This window comes from Candoia aspera, chromosome 7 (assembly GCF_035149785.1).
Source record: "Candoia aspera isolate rCanAsp1 chromosome 7, rCanAsp1.hap2, whole genome shotgun sequence".
NCBI classification, from domain to species: Eukaryota; Metazoa; Chordata; class Lepidosauria; order Squamata; family Boidae; genus Candoia; species Candoia aspera.
Window position 1 is genome coordinate 69670680 of NC_086159.1, and position 20746 is coordinate 69691425.

The window sequence follows — 20746 nt, forward strand, 5'->3', positions numbered from 1 at the left end:
GTTTGTTTCACTCTATCAAATACTTTAAAATGTCTGGAGGGTAAAGCAAGTAGACTATTGGTGCATTTATTGTCAGTCATTATATTTAATAATATCTGCAGAGGTGGCAGGGGTGTTTGGAGGGTATGGTAAAAAAAAGTCAAAATGAAGGCCACGATGATGTAGTCAAAGTTCTGCCTGTTTTCTATGCAGCACACACAAAAAACAGGCGGAGCTTCAATCACACCATTGTACCTTGCAGGCATCCCTGTTTCATGGAGATGTCTTTGTAGATTTCTTGATGATATTGAAGAATCAATTTGCCTTTGCTTTCTTCTTCTATTTTGTACCTTTGAGTCATTGTAGACTCATAGCAACTGCCTGGACTAGTCCCTGCAGGTTTCTTAGCAAGATTTCAGAAGTGGTTTGCCAATATCATCATCTTCCTAAGGCTGAGAGAGAGAGAGTGGCCCAAGGTTACCCAGCTGGCTTTATGCCTAAGGTGGGACCAGGACTCATGGTCTCCTGGTTTCTAGGCCAATGCCTTAACCACTACACCAAACTGGCTCTCTGCTTTCTTCTTAAAATGTGTTTTCACTTTCCATCTAGCCTACATTCTTGTTATTCCTGAAGGTCTCCTATCCAAGTCATTAACCTGGCCTGACTCTGCTGAGTCTTACAGCCTTCTTCCAACTGAGTTATGTTTCTTTTAGGAACAAACTGAGATTGATCAGAAGTTACATACTGACTTAAAAATTAGTTTAAGTTATTGACAAATAGTGCAGGGAATATTTTTTCATCTTACTTTAACAATTTAGTAAACTGTTAGAATGATATTTCTTAGAACTTTTTCTTTGGTTTAGGAATAATTGGAACTTGAGTTTGTTTCCAAGTGTCAGGAATGTTTGCACATGCAAATATATAATTGAGACAGGTCTAGTATTATTATTTTTTTAAAGACATTATAATCAAGTCTGAAACCCTCTGTATTTAGAGTTTCATGATCTTTTACATTTGTCAAGGCATTACATATTTCATCTTCTGCTATTAATTAAGATAATATTTACCATCATTATTCAAATTAGTCAGTTTAGGATTTGCTAGTGATCTCTCTAGTCTCAGGATAATTGGTTGAATGAGTAGAATAATAATCTGCCTTCTCAGCAGTAGTCTCTAATATCCATCCTGCATACAGAAATCTCTTCTTTATTTGAAGGGACTAGATCAATTTGCAGTTAATCTGAGGATAGCAATATTGTTCTTCCAAAATTTCAAACTAGCATGTCAGTGTGGTTAAAGTAGCTTAAGACAAGTTCAAGAGGCAAAGAATATTCCTTTCTGTCCTTGTCCTTCCTCTTCTCTGCAAATGTTTTCCCTATAAGGCCAATCACTTTTTGACCCTAAAAGCTGGATCATTCAATCCTTTATATATTCTTTGCTCTGATGACCATCTCTTTCAGAGTCATTAAAGTCCAGAACATCAAAAGTATCTTACTGTGTAGGGAATGTAGATATCAAAGATCAAATTACACAGCCATGGTATCTGGCTGCCAATCCATTCCCTAGAATTTATGGATTGGAAAAAATCAAATTAACTGTACCTTAGACATAATTGTGTGCATATCTGGTTACTTGCAGTCTGCTCAGAAGTTAGACTGCTTTAGATCCAATTGTCCAGTGTTTTCACTCATTTGAGCTTTTAGGTATAATACATCCTAGGTTCTTTCTTGGAAACCCATAGTACTGTGAGGTTGCTATAAGAAGAGCCTCAGAATTTTTATCCAGGAATTGCTTTCTTGAGCTGAATGGATCCAAACACTATACATTCAATTTAACTACAATGTCTCAAGATCCTAGGTTCTCAGAATATCAGTGCTGCTGTACTATCTGTTCCAAATATACAATCTGCCTGGAACACTTTCTCCTCACCTACTACAAATTTACCATGACTCCAAATCTGTAGGGAAATATGAGCCTTTAAAATGCTGTATCATATGCCCAAACACTCAATTCTGCTGGGTTTTTGTCAAATGGACAAAAAATATTTAGATACTTTCAGAAGCTGCCAGTGAACAAAGAATTTCTTAGATGAAACCTCTGAATTAATACTTCCATTACACACACCATCAGCCTTTGAAGAATTATCTTCTTGACTTGATCAGTGACCTCCTGTGGTCCAGGTTCTGAACTGCCATATTAGTAATGATGGAATTGTTCAGTGAAATCTCCAATTCATTTCATGCTGTGACAGCCAGACTACTAAGAAAAATGCATAGCCATTCATGCTATGTGAGTTTACAGGAGAATTTCTTAGATGCAAAGATGCAATTCACAGAAGATGCTTTCTTTGCAAATACTCATTTTAAGCATATAATTCCTGAATCTAACAACCAGACAAAAGAATGAATGCCACTCTTAATCAATACCTTAAGCCCCCCAAGTTGAATTTATTTTAAATCATGCATCTCACCCTCTGAATGGCCTTTCTATATAATGTATGGCTCCTAGCAACAATTCTTGATCGCCCAACTCATTGTACTACAGAAATTTAGGACAGTCTAAACTATACTTCAGTACCAGCTAAACCAGGCAAGAACAAGGACTGATATATAGAAACACCAGGTGACAGATCATTCTCTTCTTTGAATATGCTGCAGGAGAATAACAAGGGTGAAGTTAATGGTAAAGTTGGCCATATAGAAACCAGACCACTGGCAAAAAAGGAAAATATATGTAAGTTGTGTAAGAAGCCAGACCAACAGAAAAGGGGAAATGTGTTTAAACTGAATGAAGGAATGAAGTCATCAGATTCTACAAAACCAGCTTTTGGCCTGAAATCAATCATTGCTGAAAGAAGAGGACCCAAGGATTGTTGGATTAGGGAGGTGGGCCAAGACATCTAAAGCTAAGAGAACTTTTAAAAATCTATGTCAATTTTGTGCTTTTCAGCATATAGGGGGATGGATTAGCTGATCTGTAATGTCCTTTCCAACTCATATTTTGTATGATTTGATTTTTCTACCTTCTTAAAATTAGGAATATTGACAAATGGCACTACAGGCCTAATAAGCACTTTTTTTTTTTTTTTACTTTTCCTCCTTACACTTTTTATGACGGTTGTGAACTATTTTTATGTAACTAGCTCAATTACACAAACTTCCAGGGTAGCTAATGGATTTGTTTTAAATTCTAGTTTTAGAATGACTAAACTAAGTTATACATCTAAAGCAAAATAAAATATATGGGTTTTTTTTTTAATGGCTGCCTTCTCCTAGCAATGAGAAGAATCACACTATTTGTTTCCAAGGACTTTTAAAACTATTCCTTTTCTTTGACTCAGGCTGCATCTCAGTCAAATCCCTATGACAATTGAATCCCATTAGAAATATGATCCCTGTGAGTGGACAGTCCTTATTTTTGATATTTTTGTCTTTGGTTAAACTGTGTCCCTATTTCATTTTTTTACGAATTGCTGGAGCTTTATTAAGCAAGACTGGCAAATACACACCGTTGTTTTCTAAAGTCCATTAATGTCTTGCACCACTTCTGGATAGGCTCTGGGGCAGATTAATTTCATGATGTTTGTTTTCCAAAGCTGATCTGGTTGATTTCTGACTTTGGCCCTGTTTATCTGAAACCATGCAAAGCTGATGACTTTGCTTTGAATCTCTTTAGCAATGCAGACTTCAGAAATAGTTCATTTTCCCATTGGTGAAAGCTCTGACCTCACCCGACATCCCAGCAGTTTGTTTTAAGTTATCCATTAGGTTTTTCTTTCACCTCCTATAAAAGGTTAACATCCTGTTTCTGAAAGTTGCTTCCTCCTGCATTATTCAGAACATACCTTCTCCCTCAATCCAGCTGCCTTACTAACATGCAACACAGTCAGGTTAGCTCCATTCCTGCTGGTTTTCTGGAAGTCCCTCAAGACCTGGTTGTGTCATCAGGCCTGGGACTCCCAGGGGACCAGTGAAATCTTGAGGTGGCTCCATTATTGCTGTTAACATCTATTCTTTCTTAGCCCTGTGATTTTTAAATTTTTTTAATAATGACTGTTTTTCACATGCTTACTGCTTTATAACTTTATAACTTACGCCACCCAGAGTCACCTTTCATGAGATGGGCGGCCATATGAATTTGATGTATAAATAAATAAACAGTGCAGTTCTTCCTATATTCCCTCACAGAAATGTAAAACTGTAACAGAACACATTTAGAAGTCAATGCTGGATGTAATTTTAGGTTACATAAATATAGCCTACAGTCAGGGGTGTTTGCAGGAGGGTCCAAAAAGTCTAATGCTGGCCATGATCATGCTTTTCAAGATGCATCACATGCACAGCATACATTAAAAAGGTGGCGTTTCTGTCACACAGTTGTGGTCACCATCTTGACTTTTTTGACCCCTCATGGACATACCTGCCTACAGCAGCCAGTGGGAAAGAGTCTTTATCAGGACAAAATAAGGATGAAGAGGAGCTGAGGTGACTGTCCTGGATATGAGAATTGAGATGTTGTAAATATTCAAGCATATTCACATTTTCTCTCTGAAATGTTACAGAATGTGAGCTGCATTTTGCTTTTTAATGTGTAAAGGGGGTTGCAGTTTAGTCTTGTGAACTTTCAGATCTAACCTACAGCCCAAAGTTTTTGAGGTTTAGCTACAAATTCACCAGTTGTTGAACATGGAGGCAAATGCGAGTATCGTTTAACCATTTTAAAGTGCAGAATGCATCCGTAATGGTTAAAGCTGATGGGACAGCTGTTCCAATTAAACAGTTCCAATTGCCAATCAATGTTAGGGTAAGCTGGTTTCCTGGGAGATATTCCACTAAAACAGCAATCCTGATTGTTAGCTCATTTCAACACATTTCCTTTATGGAATCCATGCATACTAATATAAACATAAATTCTCCCTTTAAAAACTTATTTGGGCTGTTTTCATGTGCTCTACCTATTGACTATCTTTTGCTCTACAAATTGACTATCTTTATAAGATAAAGAATTGTGCAATCAATAAGTGTAAGATTGGCTGTCTCAAGCAAAAACATATTTGCATTGATACTAATGAGCTGTGTGTACTTAATTTTTAATAAAATTATAGCATGATCAGTCTTGATGTTTGCGTGGGGAGCAAGAATGCAAATGACAGCACAGGCATCATGGTATCAACATGCAAATTGTGTAGCTTCTTTACATGCATCAGACATCATGATACACATACATAGTGACGTTCTTTCCATTTTGACATCATCATGGCTTGTGATGGGCACCAATGGTCAGCGTGGTCGGGAATAACTTCTCAACTTATGAGCCATAGCTATCATAACCCTTGCACAAATTTCTTTCAAATACTTCAGCTATTCATTGATTGATTTATAAACTAACCATAACTGGGCTATGAAGAATAAAGCAATGTGTCTATAATGCAGTGCTCTCTCAACTTCATTTATGTTTCTATATTATACTGACATCACAACTGGAAATCACAACTGGAAATTGGAAAACTTTAGTCCTTTCCTATTCTCTATGTACTGTAAAAATATTTCCATTTCTTTATCCACTCTTAATTCTTGTTATTTTGTTTTGGGCATTTTTATTAGTAACTGAGTTCATTTTTTAAAAAAATGTAAGACTATATATTCCAGCTATACCTTCATGAATAGAGAGTTTGCTGAAATGGGAAAGATATTTTAATGTTCAACTCTTTACTTATGCGTTCCAAATGTGTTTTCTTGATTAAAAACTCTCTGTACCCTTTCTACCACAAATAAAAAAAAGTAAATACTTAAAAATGCAGCAACAGACAAATAGCAATAGGATATTAGGAGAAAAACATTAAACAGGTAACAAGTATTCCATAATTGCCCACCATTCACTATTTCTTCTGTTGCCATATCATGTGTTCCACCAGTTTAATTTTCTTGTGGTGATGGTGCAAACATCAGGGCTTTCTCACTTGAACTTAAATAGAGGACAACTTCATTTGGTAGGTGATGATCCTTTATAAATATCCTGTCTTATGGTACTTAAGACGGTAAAGGTAAAACCTAGTATTTTTTAACTGAGTCCAGAAATGAACTGTTCCTTGCATCTCGCATGTCCTTAGGTGGGATATATCAGGAGCTATCATTGGCACTGAATGTGGGACCTTGGAATCAGGTTCGTCAGCTGTGTTCGTCAGAGATGGAGAAAGAAAACTATGCACTCCGTATATGGACACGACAGGTTATGGAAATCTGAGATTTTATTTCAGTATGGGTAAGTATCTGCCATTAATCTTTCTTGGTTATGTGCACACTGGATTATTTCTAATTTTCCTACAGTGGAGGAGAGTATGCCCAAATATATTATTTATTTAAGAAGACTGTTTTTTTGTATTGTTTTTTTTTTTTGTATTTTATCTAATATTTTATTCCTGCTTTATTGTAAACCACCCAGAGTTGCTCTCTAAGTGAGATGGGTGGTGACTACATTTGATAACTAACTAACTAACTAACTAAATAAGTAAGTACGTTCATCTCCCACTTATCTCTCTAAGAAAGGTTTATGCAAATCAGCCTTTTATGTACTTTCTCTTTCCAACTCCCCCAGTCAGAACTGGTGTATAATCTGGGGGTTCTCCTGGATTCAGGGCTGCTGCTCCAAGGATCTCAAGGTGGCATACAGAGTTCTTTTTCTATGCATTTTTTCCCACAACAACAGCCCTGTGAAGTAGGATGGACGAAGAGAGAATGACTGGCCCAAAGTTGAGGGTGACCTAAAACCTGGTCCAATCCAACACTGTGACTGCTACACCATATTGGCTGTCACATAAATACCAAATGCAGCAAGAAGTACTTTAGTTACATAAATATGACTATCTAGTCCTGGAGATACCACATAAATAAACAATAAACAAAATATTACACTATTGAGTGAAGCCCAGACTATTTTCCATGGCAAACTCTTCAGTAGAGTTCGAAGATTTAAACTGGAGTGCCTACAGAGAAGATTTGATGGTCAGATTACATGTGGCTCAGTAAAATAATTAATTTAGTAACTTTTGGTTTCTTTTCAATTTCCAGCTAGATCTTGTTTATTTTTAGTCTTTAGTTGGAGAATGACATTCCTACCATTTGAATTTTACCTTGGGTAATGACTTTTGAAGATCCAAGAAGAAAGAACAAGGCAAACTGAACCATTTACAGCTCAGAAAAAGGGGAAATGTAATTACTGGCTTTTCATGAATCTTTCCATCAGTGGGAACTAATGTTGAGATAAACGAAAACGTTTAAATTTGGCAAAACCATGTGGCTGGTCTCCATAACATTTTCTCCCCACCCCCCAAATATTCTGCAATGTCCACAAATCAGGGTAAACTGTATGGGAAGCTCATTCTTTCAACACTACGTCGATTAATGCGAAATGGAAAGAACAAGAAAGGAAACAGAATAGATCTGCTTTCCCTGGTGAGGCTGCTTTTTCTGTCAACAAGGAAAAAACAGCCTTTCTTACTGGAAGGGAATTCTCTGATCTTCCATCTCAATTGTCAAATCTCATTTGTGATGTATAATGGGCCAAAAATGCAGCAGGAAGGGGAGCCTGTTATATGTCCAGAAGAGCCACACCTGCATGGAAAACAGGAAAAACACTTTTGTCAACCTTCTGAACTCTGGGACAAAGCTGTTAGCTCAGCACAGCTTGGGTGAAAACACTGATTGTGTGAAAATGCGTAGGTGGAACATTCAGATGTTGCTAGAAAAGAAATACAAATGGATTTTATTTTGAGTTGAAAATGCAAATGAGCGTTTGTTTAGCTTCATTGGCATAATACTCCTCCAAGCCACGAGAGAAGGCCCATACAAGTCTCCATAAATTTCTCGGAATGTATTGAATGAGTGTGTCAAGTTGAATGGTATTAGACATTGCTATAGTTATACATAAACACTTCCTTTTTTAAGCCATATTCAAACATGTGATCCTTCACCTGCAGTCTGATGGGGTACAGTCCTACCAGGGCTGTTGCTGCTGTTGATAATTCAATTACTGTAAACCTGTGCACTTTTATGGAGGTTAAACCAACATCCCATTATTATTAATAATATAAAAATAATTTTGGAATAAAGAGCTGAAGTATTTTAAACTGGAAAAACAATGGTCTCAGGTTTTAAGAAATGTCAAGTAGATCTCTTCTGATCTAGAAACTAGGTTAATTGAACAACCAATTATTTTGCAAGTTTATTGGACTCTTTAATTGATATTTAGTTGTCCTTCTTACACTGAAATGTGGTAATAAACTCAAAAGGAATATTAGGGCACATAATTTGGTCTTGTTCCTGGAAATTCCTTCTTAGTTAACTATTATCACTTGGTGAACCAGATGTTTGACCGGAAGCTGATGTTTAAAGATGTTAATGGGTTGTTGAATTAAATCCCCCCAAATTAGAATTTGTGTGCTTATAAACAGCTTTGGATATATCATGTTTCAATTGTTACAAAAAGGTGATAATGAATTCTTGGAAGGACATGACTGTACCAGACTCTAAAGGCTGACTTAATAAAATCTGTCAACTCTCAGTCTTTGAACGTGCTCTTTATGAGACAGTTCAGTTCTGTATTATTTATCTAGGTTTAATTTGATGTTCAAAAATTGATACATCATTACATATGTAATTATGATAGTATTATTTTAATTAAGTATTAGATCAGTTCTGATGCATTACTACTTCATTTCTACTAGAAGACAGATAAGGTATTTTTATTTCTTTTAAGACCACAGAGAAAAATTCTGAAAATGTATAGATTGGCTGAAATTCTGAAAATGTATAGATTAGGAAAATGTATAGATTAGCTCTTCTGAAGGAGAAGTGAGGGGTCATCCACTATGCTGCAAAAGGGCAACAAATAAATTGAAGCATTAGAGGAAAATGTCTTCCTTCCGTAAATATCAAATAAGTGAAAAGATTTTGCAGTCTTAGCTTTAAAAAGTGTTAGGTAGAACCACAGCAACAATATCTCTGGGGGTTGGGGGCGGGTGTCAGAATGACAAAAGCAGCATTACAGTATTGTACTGCAAGCTCCACCCCTTTTGGATGTCAGTGTGACATCATGACATGCAGAAAAGGGGTGGGATTTCAATCATCAGTATGACACCCCCATGTTACCTTCACTGTAGGTGCTGCTGGCCCGTATCAATGGTATATATTTGTTCAATTACATTATTATTAGCTTGTTTTACAACCTATAGGCTTGCGATATTTATTGTTAGAGACAAGAGCTTAAGGCAAAGGATGATTTGTTAATTTTTTTTATTTAATTTTTTGAGTAGTTTTAACACCCAGGAATTGGTAAGAAACTCACTCATGTTTATACTTATGATACAGGCCTTTGTATTATGCATGTTATTCTTCCACTTGTATTAGAATTAAAGAAATATGAGTATTCTATTAGCATCATTTTTTCCTATATTGACCCACATTACCTTAAAAAATCTCGGGTAACCATCATTTTCACTATTAAAATACAAATAAAGTTAATGAAGAAATTGTTTTGGTTTTAATGAGATTTTATTGGAATTTTATCGTGTATTTATTTGAGGTTTTATTGTATATTTATTCTGTGCTGTAAACCGCCCAGAGTCCCTCCGGTCGGAGGAGATGGGCGGTGACAAATTTGATAAATAAATAAATGAAATTGTCTTGCATCTTATTTCAGGTGGAAGCTGTGACACTGGAGAAGCCCATGAGAATGATGTCTTATTATATGCAAAAATTGAAGGAAGAAAAAATCACATAACTCTTGATGTAATGACTTATGCTTCCTATAGGGTAAGTATTCAAAATAAATCCTGAAAGTAGGATTGGCTAGATTACAACAGCCTGACCCCAGGCGGTAAAGAGAGAAATATCTGCTAACACCACTTTCTCGAACTGTTCCAGGCAGGGTGGGGTCGCTTTCAAGGGCTGCAGGGATGAAGGAATATAGGAAAATTCTGACCCATTCATGAAAAGAAAATTTGGTATCTAGATCTTAGGGTCTGAAGGAACTAAATTTAAACTGAGAGCCAATCTGGCATAGGGTTAAAAGCTCTAGACGAGAAGCCAGGAGACTATGAGGTCTGGTCCTACCTTAGGCAAGAAAACCAACTGGATGACTTAGGAAGTCTCTCTCAGCCTTAGGAAGGAGAAAGGAAGGGCAAACCTCTTCCAAAAATGCTGCCAAGAAAACTTCAGGGACTTACCCAAGTATTTGCCAGGAGTTAAGACTGACTTAGACACACGTCCACACACACACAGATTAGATTAGCTTTTCCATTCAGCTATGTAAATGATGCCGGGGGGGGCGGGTAATTATGAAAGCAGCACCATGCCATGGTGTCATGAGCTCCACCCCTTTTCTAGGTGCATTATGATGTCACATGCATATATAAAAGGGTTGGAGCCCATGCCACGATGACATGAAGCTGCTTTCATCATTTTGACAAAAGCCTCCCATCCTGTGGATGCATCTGTGTATTTATTATTTTGTTGCTGTTCATGTTTTCTTGAAGCATTTGATTACAACATTTCTAAATAATTTTTTGCCAGAAATGCCACTTTTTCAAAGTGTATGGTGATTCTTAGCAGACTTAAGTAAATTGCTACCTGATCACAAAAAGAAGAATATCGAATGGGAGTTTCCCCAAACATTTAGACTAGAGTGCAATTATTAGAATTCATAGCCAATATGGCCAAGACAAATCAGACAGATTCAGGAAGATGGAGCTAGAGTTTTGGATGAAATTGCAAAAATAATGTTGTTACATTCCTCTAATTGTCACCAAATGTTTCAAACAAAATTGGAGCTACATTTGGCTTAAATCAGGAAAAATATATTTGTGAATTGAAGAAAATTAACAATGGAATTTCACAGGGAATTGTTGCAGTATAGATTAGCTTTGCAGACTGCCTGTGATGAGGTTGTCCCCAGGGGCATCAGCATGGGGCAGGTCAAAAAAGTCAGGATAGCAGCCATAACCTCACAATTAAAACCCCACCCCCATTTTACATGCATTGCAAGTCATCATCTTGACTTTTTTTTTGCCTCCCCACCACCACCTTAGATGCATCTGGTACTGTCAAATTATTCTTGTAAAATCTCTCATGGATTCTGCATTTCCATGCCTTTGGGAAGTATAATTTAACAACAGAGTTATCCAGTGACTGGTATTCTTTGCTTGGAATCCTAATACATTTCAACAAAATCATAGTTCCTAGTTTCTTGCAGGCCTTTTCCCCAAAGAAACCAAATACCCAACACACTTATTAACTTTTTACTATTAACTTACTAACTTTTTATTAACTTTTTTTGTACATCATTCTTTTGCTACAGACTGGAAACTGTTAAAATTAACTATACTTCTCTGATTTTTGTTATTTCTAAGATTCCCTCCTTGGTCTCAGTTGTCATCAGCCCAGAACTTCAGACTCCGGCAACCAAATTCTGCCTCAAGCAGAAGAATCACCAAGGGCGTAACAGAAATGTTTGGGCTGTTGACTACTTCCATGTCTTGCCAGTCCTTCCTTCCACTGTTACGCATATGATCCAGTTTTCCATTAACCTGGGTTGTGGAACCCATCAACCAGGCAACAGGTAGAGCAAGCCAGCACGACATTTTGTAAATATAGTTGGTTCTCTAATTTATAATGGTAGCTTTTATATAACTAGGATATTTTTGCTTTTCTTTCTGGAAAAAAAAAGATGGTGCTAAAGCCATTCATATCATGTGAAAAGGATCCTCAATATACTTGCTATGAGCAAGTTGCAGTGATGTACATCACTCTTCCCTTGAATGGTTAAAACTGCAACATTTAGAATTCTCAGTAAACATGTCCCATGTATATTCCAGGAATACCTTCCTATCTGATCCTCATTTCAGACTTCTGCAAATTAAGTACTTTAATAAATGTGTATACAGCTTTAGGCAGCTTACATATTAGAATTAAAAATCACAGCCTACTAATAAAAATGAGAATAAATAGTGATATCCATCAGCTCATTTGGGAAGAACAAGATGAAACCCAATAACAGTCAAGAAAAGAATTCAGTTTAATATCAGGTAGCAGATTATAACCCATCCTGTCCGAGGACTAATGGAAGAGACAGGTCTTTACAGGGTATATATTACGCTAGTAAACAGTTCTGGTTCTCTGAATTTTGGAAAGGCTCCTTGCACATGTAAGAACTTCTATCCTATTGTTAGACTATACTGTTGGTAGCAGCTTCTGTCCTAGAGCAAAGGGAGGGGCTCTGCAGATACAGCCAGAATGAGTAAAAAAGAAGTGTCCTCTCAAATAACTGTGCAAGGTTGCTATCTGGAGATGTGGGGTCCTCATGGAAGTGACCATCAGTTGTCCTTGTTATCTGGCAAAAGACTGAGATAGTAGAACCTACAAAGCAGGAGGACATTGTGAGGAGGAGAAGAAATAAGAACTAAATGGTAAAGATGGTACAGCATTTGCAAATACAGTTTCTCAGGCTTGTTCTCTAGTATCTATAGTTAAAAGCATTACGTAGTTGCCTGAGATACCACATACCCATTCCTGTTGAAAGAGCTAACATTGGTTCAGCCAGTTGAATATTCTACTCAAATGACTCAACTTATGCCAGACACAATAGTGTAAGCTGAACATGGCAAAGACAGCAGTACAGTATTGACATGCACCAAAATAATTTCTGCACCAAAATAAATGAATAGGAACATAGGGGAAAAAATTGGAAGTTTAAATCAGAGCTTTCTCAATCTGGTGTCTCCAGAAGTAGGGAAGTCCAAGAAACTTGCTTACTAGATCTTCTGGAAGTTGTGATCCCAAATTCTTTGGGATGAACGAGGTTGGTGAAAACCCACTTTTATGGACCTCTTTCATCGTTCCTGGCATGTATAGTGTTGTCAGTCTTTAGAGTTTACTGTATATATATATGCAGATGAGGGAATTCTTCATAGAGATATTTATTTGTTCTGCTGATGCTGAGCACGATATCACAGCAGGATGGGGACCTAAATTGTTTCCTTTTTTAGTAAGTGATGCTGAACAGAAACTGTAATATGAATAATTCTTTTTAAATGGAACTTTCTTTTAAGATACATGGATCAGCATAATTTTCTGCTTGATAGTGAAGCTTTCTGATATAGTCTTTGATCTCTTTTGAAATGTTTTCTTTGCTTCCTGTTCCCATAGTGCCTCAAACACAGTTTTCTTTTTTACGAGTTGCTAACTTTCAACAAATCTCATCTGAATTTCAAAAACAATTTGGCAGCACACATTTCTTTAGCCATTAAAGCATTATTTTGAATAGCACTGTCATTTCATGACTGGGAATGTAAGAAACCTTGCATAAATATATAAAGTGAATATGGTCCTCAAGGTATCCATATAATTTTACCTCAGATGGAATCAGTGAAGCCTCATAAGCTATTTAATGCAAATTTAAAATACCATGCACACAATAACTGTACAAAAAGGCATTCTTCAAGGGAAGTCATATTCTAAATAAATGATTCTGAAATGGGTAAGCCATCTTCTGCTTATTGGTGTCAAGCTAATGAATTATTAATTTGTTTTAATGCATCATCTGCAGAATTTTAAATGGGGCTGTTAGAATTAAAGTGCACTGCTTAGATTATTATATATGTACATTTTTCAAGTGAGTAGATTTCTGTTAATACTTCCCAAATTAGTTGACAGCTCACAGAATATAATAAGACTCATGCGTCATCCAAATGTTTGTAACTGGCTTTCATTTTTAATAACAAGAGGCAGTAAACTTTTCTTAAAATTCAGGAGTAGGTGTTGTTCTGGGTAAAAGAACACCCATAAAACTTAACCGAAACTGAAGTCCTCCCCCCAAAATCCCTCATCATGGGAATTGTGGGATGGCTGAAGGCAGTATCAACTTTCCTTGCAGGCATACTAACTAATATGTTTGTAGATCACTCTGCTTTAACTGCCCCACACTTTATCTGACAGGAGATGGCACAAGATGACTGAAAGTAGAGCCCAGGGAAGAGGTCCTTTGAAGTGCTTCTGGCACTTTGAAGCAGCTCTCCCATGAGAATAAAAGGCATCTTTGAAGATTGGGTCTTCAGTTTTGACTGGTAGGGGCTTGGGATAGGATCTCACCATGTTCTCCCAAATGGCCTCGGGTGTACATGTGTCTTTCCTATTTTGTTTCTGAAAATGCTTATGTTGACTGTGACGTCCATGCACAACTTGGCCTTAATACCTCCTAACTCTGAACTTATGAAATATAGGCAACCTAACTCAACATCCAACTCAGCTTACTAAGCCCTCCACAAAGTCATTTGAGGAACCTATAGTTAGCAGAATCACACCAATCTTTCAGTTTCTCTTAGTTTGACTCTCATCTGACACATCAGTAGCGTATCATTTTTTTTTAAATCAAATGTGCCTGCAGTGTAAGTAAGGTGTAGAGACAGTGTCAACACACCCATCAGCTAAACACTTTCTGACATGGGTAACCATCTTGTGTTTTAGTGCACTGTAGTTTATCTCAAATGTTCAGCTTTTCAGCACTCACAGGCATTTCATATTTCAGCATCTGGAAGGTCAATTATTCAATAAGCCATGATTATAAAGCTTTTATGTGTTCTTGGTACAAATACCAATTTACTGCAATTTAGTCCAGATAAGGAATCGAATTGTTCCATTTTATGTCTTTGCTTCTTTTTGTTGCCAGTGTTAGTTTGGAATTCTCCACCAACCATGGCCGTTCCTGGTCATTACTTCACTCTGAATGTTTGCCAGAGACATGTGCTGGATCCCACCTTCCTCACAGCACTGCCTATGCTTCCGAAAACTATAGTGGGTAAGGGATTTTTTTGTGAAAATAATTCTGACCAAAGAATGATGAAAAATTAAATTGCTCATGATTCTGGGAAGCAGTGAAAGTAACAACCCCTTGTAATTTCTTCTTAGTGACAGTTAAGTAAGTTTTATGATGTTAAAAATGCTGTTCTCCTAAAAGAAATAAAGGACAGCTTCCATCTTCAAGAATTTTAGGTATGAAACTGGACTTGATAGAACAGTGTTTCGGTTTTGATATATCTGTTGAAACTAGTTTTATGTCTTAAGAAAAACCTAGTTCTAACCATATATGGTATTTCTTGAAGTTATTCTTTTTAAAGGCATTATAACAAAAGCAACAATATTATAGAACTTTTGGCAGAATCAGATTGTTGAGGGAGGTGTTGTGGGCTGAGGAGGTTGAGAAAAAACTGAGGCGAGATTTATACTATCACATCTATTCCACATTCTCATAGAATTTAAGCCAGTATGGTAATGAAAAGCTGCCTTATGTTGTCGGTGGATGGAACTGGAATCTCTGTGTTTCATTTAAGCTGAGTACCTTTACATTTTAAAATCAACTTTTGACTTTAAAACCATGAAAACCCATATGTTTGTTTCAGGTGGAACCGTATAACTATTCCCCTTCCAAATGCAGCGTTAACCAGAGATACCAGGATTCGGTGGAGACAAACAGGATCGGTTCTTGGAAACATGTGGGCAATTGACAACAGTTAGTAGTATTTATTACCACCAGTGTTATAGCCAATAAAACTTGACAGCTGTGACCTTTAAATATCCTCTTGCTTCTCCATGGAATAAACTTGGAAGCCCAATTTTGAAACATTATTTTTTCTGAGAGTTTGGTACTTAAGTGAATAATGATTTCCTAATCTAAACAGGTTGCCCAGTCATGTGATTAAAAACGGATGTCTGAAAGCAGACAAAACTGTAAATGGGAAAGAAAAAACAATGCTATGTTGTTTCCCACCATCCCTTTCTCCACATGAACAGTCTCCAATTCTCCCCCTCAAATCACCCGTGCTCTAATGTTCACTTTTCTAACCTGCTGAATGAACATTCAGAATGAATGCATCTGATTTCATTTTAATACCACTAAGGTCAGAAGGAATTCATTTCAAAGAGGGGCAGGTAAAGGATAATGCTACAGACTGCACCTATCCTGGTGTAGCAAGGTTTTTAAAGCCTACAAGAAATGAAGACAAAATGTAAAGTGTCAAGAGTTCTTTAGAAACCTGAAAGGTATGATCAGAGCAGAAATATTTTACATGTATAACATGTTCCTTGTAAGTGACATATCCCTTGTTTTTATTAAATATATTAGCATAATAAGAAAGCTGCAGATCTACTTTTGAGTGTTCTCTGGACTCAAAGGTGGGATATTCATTGAATAAATAAGTAATGTATAGGAAAGACAGTGTATTGCCCTGTGAAATTACTGGATGTCATTATCACCTCAGTTTGAAACAGGAAATTGCCTCCTTTAGCTTGTGAATATATTTTTTTAAAGATATTTTGCTAAACATTTGAAAGATGGCATACCTTTTCCCATTAAAACAGGCTTAGCCCTGAAAAGGACTGAGGCTTCAGTCATGTGGCCCTGGCCTCCATCTTGTCCACCCCTTCTCTCTTTCCTCCCCCACTAGACTTTAAACTCAGGAAGCCCCAGTAAGGGAGTAGGAATGAAGGGAGCTTTGGATCTGAAATATCAGGCTTGTTTAAGCACTCCATGTGTTTTCCCCCTTTTCACCTTCCATGGACTCATGGGGATGTGAGAAACAGGAGCAGAAAGGGGACTGGGTAGCTAAGCATCCCCTTACTCCATCCAGGGTGATCTGCCAGGCTCTTGATGATCTTCTAACTTTATAAAAAGTAATTTTAGCAAAAACAAACAAGCAAACAAACTCTTCTATTTAACAAAAAAAAAAACCCACCCTCTTCTATTAGTCTTTTAGTCTGAAAACACCTCTTGAAAAATATAATTAATTCCTAATATGTTCTTATGAGATTGTTCGCTTCTTTATTTAAGCAGGGATTAAGTGTTAATATTTCAAGGCAATATTAATTATTTGAAGTGCAGTTACCACTTTCCAGAAGTGAAGGAACATTAATATCAGACATTTCCAAACATTGTTACTGTCATGCAGTCATCCTGCTGGGAATAGAATCATGTTTAGGCCAGTGAGTCCAACCACTTGCTTGGTTGCAGGTGTTCCAATTAAAATAACTCAGGCAGATAACTGTCTAACTTCTACTTGAAGAGACTTTGCTTGGACACATCTAATGAAAGGGAGGCAGCAGATCTCTGGGTAATTGTTTTTATCTACTGTCAAACTTACGGTAGAAGTTTTTTCACGTTATGTACTTTAGTCTTGCTAGATTCAGTATAATGAACTTTGTATGCCTGTCACTTAAAAATATCTTAAGTTCTGGAATTTAACTTCAGACCATCTATTTTTTCCTTCTGTAGTTTACATTGGACCATCTTGTCTCAAATTCTGCTCAGGGCGAGGTCAATGCACTAGAACTGGTTGCAAGTAAGTCTGATCATAAAGCACTGGCTAGCGTCTTTGTGTTCTGTAAAGTTGCTTTCTAGGCCGCAGGACAGCCTGTCCTCCAGGATTGGAGCTTCCCCTGGTAGCATAATCAGGATCTTCAAAAAATGACAAATTCCTGCTTTACTTAGGTCAGACATATCTCTGTGGCAGACGGATTGCATGGACTAGCCCAAAGTTAACACAACAGCCTTATTGGAAGTAGAGGAGAGGCCTCTTTTAGGCTCTAGTTAATTCTTCTTCCATTGAATGGTTATTTTCTTACTTTTTTCTGAGTCATGAATGTGATAACTCTTTTAATTTTTGACCATTCTAATCTGAAACATATTCTTAAGACTTTGTTGTTCAACTGCATTGAGGGAATACTTTTCCATTAAATTTTGAGAAAACCTCCTTATCTATGACCACTAAGGAAGGAAAGGGGGGATTTTGAGCTTAATAGCTAATAATAATAATAATAATAATAATAATAATAATAATAATAATAATAATAGAAAAATCCTGTAGTTAGAGTTAATTAGTCATAGAATATTCAATTTAATTTTTTTTCTTATAACTTTGGAAAGAGTAAATAAGCGAAGAGAAGTGATACACAGTTATTAAAGTTTTTGGGTGTAAACGCTGTTACTTCTTAAGATCTCTTGCAGTATCCATAACCTATTTCTCTCAAGTGTTGATTATATTTAGCTGGCTTTTGCTTATTTCTGTAACAGGTGTGACCCTGGCTTTTCAGGGCCTGCATGCGAAATGGCTTCCCAAACGTTCCCAATGTTTATTTCAGAGAGTTTTAGCAATTCTAGACTCTCTTCCTATCACAACTTTTACTCTATCCGTGGTGCTGAAGTCAGTTTTGGCTGTGGAGTTCTAGCAAGTGGTAAAGCCTTGGTTTTCAACAAAGATGGGAGGCGACAGCTCATCACTTCTTTCTTTGACAGCTCACAGTCGAGGTAAACAGGAGTAAATGAAAACAATGCAGACCCATTTGAACTAGATTCTGGATATATATTGCTTGGAATTAATCCCATGTATCTTCAATTAAAGGTGGAGCTTCTGTTTGATAAGGAAAAAAATTCAGTGAGGTTGCTTGCTTCTTAATATGTTTACATTTAATTTTAGGTATGAGAATGCATTTCATTTTTTTAAAAAAAAACTTTGTTTTATTTGCAGTGCTAAGTGTTTAATACATTGGGGGGTAATTATATGGTGCCTGAGTTTGCAAACAGGCAACATTAATATCAAAAATGAGTGTCAGAGCCAAGTGCTAATTAATTATTTATGGGGTTGTATTTATTTTGACAGCTTGTGGCAGCTGATTAGATCCATTCAATAGCTCCTCCACCCCTCTGGCTCCTAATAAATTATTGAATGCAATAATGATTGGCATTTAAAAACAATATATGCCATACTACCTGGCTGGACTGAATAAAAGGTTTCAGCTCCAGAAAGGACCCATCAATATTGTTTACCTTAGGTTTGTCTTAATATATAGAATGAAAAAAAGAAACGGTAACTTTAGGAAGAGAATGCTGTAGAAATGGTAATTTACAACTATTCATACCCTTGTTAAATAGATTTCTCCAGTTCACTCTGCGGCTTGGAAGCAAATCTGTTTTGAGTACTTGCAAAGCTCCTGATCAGCCTGGAGAAGGTGTCTTACTTCACTATTCATATGACAACGGTATTACATGGAAACTGCTGGAACATTATTCCTATCTTAACTATCATGAGCCAAGGTAACTGCATTGCTTTAATGTGAAATAATGCAGAAGCATTCTATTAGGAAGTATCTGTTTTATAATAGCCTCTGTGCCTATGATCAAACTCCCATTACTCTTTTTACAACATACTGTAGCATTCATTTACCTGCTTTCTGTCCTGATTTTCTAGAAAGAAACTTGAGGCTCTGCAGAAGTTCTTCCTGTTTTTATCCCTATAAGTCCTTTGAAGAGGTGTTGTTGTAAGGACTAACTGTGCTAGTGATAACTTCCCAATCCTGACATTCTGTCCCGGAAGGGTGCAGAACATACAGCCTTCGGGATCCTACATGTTCCCTGGGTTGCCTTCTGGAGACCATTAGAGTCCCGCTTCACCATGATGGCTAGAAACTGAAGGCACTTTTTTCTGCTATTTTGAGGCCAGAAAAAGAAGAAAACCACAGAATAAACCTTGAATTAGACACATACCAATGAAAACCAGCAAATTCTTTAAATGTCACCCCTCAGCTTGGTATGGTATGTGCCTATCCACTTTGCAGTCTTGGTCCCCAAAACAATGTTGGGTCTATCTCTTAGCCCCTAAAATGTTCCCCATTGTAGCATATGTAAGCCAGGATAGATTTGGAACTATAATCTGGCTCTATGGTCTGCTTCTCTCTGCTTCTATGATCACCTAGATGATTTTGAGGATCGAAAGGCACACATATAGCATTTGGGAAGTTACAGTTTATGGAACAAAGTCCCTGTCATCTTATTTAAAGCTTGTATGCTAATAGAAAAGCACCTATAGTCAAACACTCTTTACATTTAGGAGGAGTTTAACCTTTCTGTCCTCTTCTTGCCTTCCATGCAAAAAAGTGAGAGGGGTTCCCCTTCCCCCCACAAATAGGGGATGGGATTTTATAGACCTAGAATTATTTGACATTTACACAGCAAAGATTTTCTTTGGCAAATCTCGTTTCTCCCAACCCTGCCCCCCCAAAGCAAAAGAATCACTATTCATTTTTAAAGGGGGTTGCCTCTTTACACAGGTGTCTTCAAGGAGGGGGTCAAAAAAATCAAGATGGCTGTTGGCAGATTGCTGGAAAGCGTTTGGCCTGAGAGATCAGAAAAAACACACGCCAGGCATTTCTATGAAAACAAATGTATTTACAGAAAGCATAAAAACATAAACAGTTTCATATCCAGATATCCTGGATAGGCTCAAAAGCTTCTTACATAAACATATTTACAAGCTCATGCATTCACACATGCAGAGCTAGACTGGAAGGAAGGCTGTGAAAAAGGAAACCGAACAAGTCCAGGCAAGCTTCCTTCCCCAGGCAAATCAGCAGCTTTATCTTATTGTATATGGTCATTCTTTTCACACCCAAAACTGAGGATACTTAAGTTTGACCTGTTCACCCTGCCAGAGTGATTTGTTACCATAGTAACTTAGTGGCTTGCTACTTGCAAAACAACCAAATACCAACAATGGCAGCCATGACCATACAATCAAAGCTCTTCCCCTTTTTATGTCTGTGCCATCTTGACTTTTCTAACCTCCTTGTGGACATCCCTGACTCCTTAATAATCAGATTTAGTAGCTGCAGGATAAAGTACAGGATCTTTGGACACTATGAGGCTGTTTTTCAGCAATATGGGATACTGG

The 20746-nt window shown here is 37.0% G+C and overlaps 1 protein-coding gene across 1 annotated transcript in view; it reads left to right on the top strand.

Annotated features, from left to right (window-relative positions):
• The window catches only part of RELN (reelin), a 165668-nt gene that overhangs the window by 21806 nt on the left and 123116 nt on the right, over positions 1–20746 (top strand). Inside the window, exons 4-11 of the mRNA XM_063308080.1 lie at positions 6089–6240; positions 9676–9788; positions 11384–11592; positions 14698–14826; positions 15428–15537; positions 17296–17362; positions 18094–18327; positions 18952–19113. Coding sequence (XP_063164150.1) covers positions 6089–6240; positions 9676–9788; positions 11384–11592; positions 14698–14826; positions 15428–15537; positions 17296–17362; positions 18094–18327; positions 18952–19113 — 1176 coding nt within the window. The remainder of the gene's footprint in view (positions 1–6088; positions 6241–9675; positions 9789–11383; positions 11593–14697; positions 14827–15427; positions 15538–17295; positions 17363–18093; positions 18328–18951; positions 19114–20746) is intronic.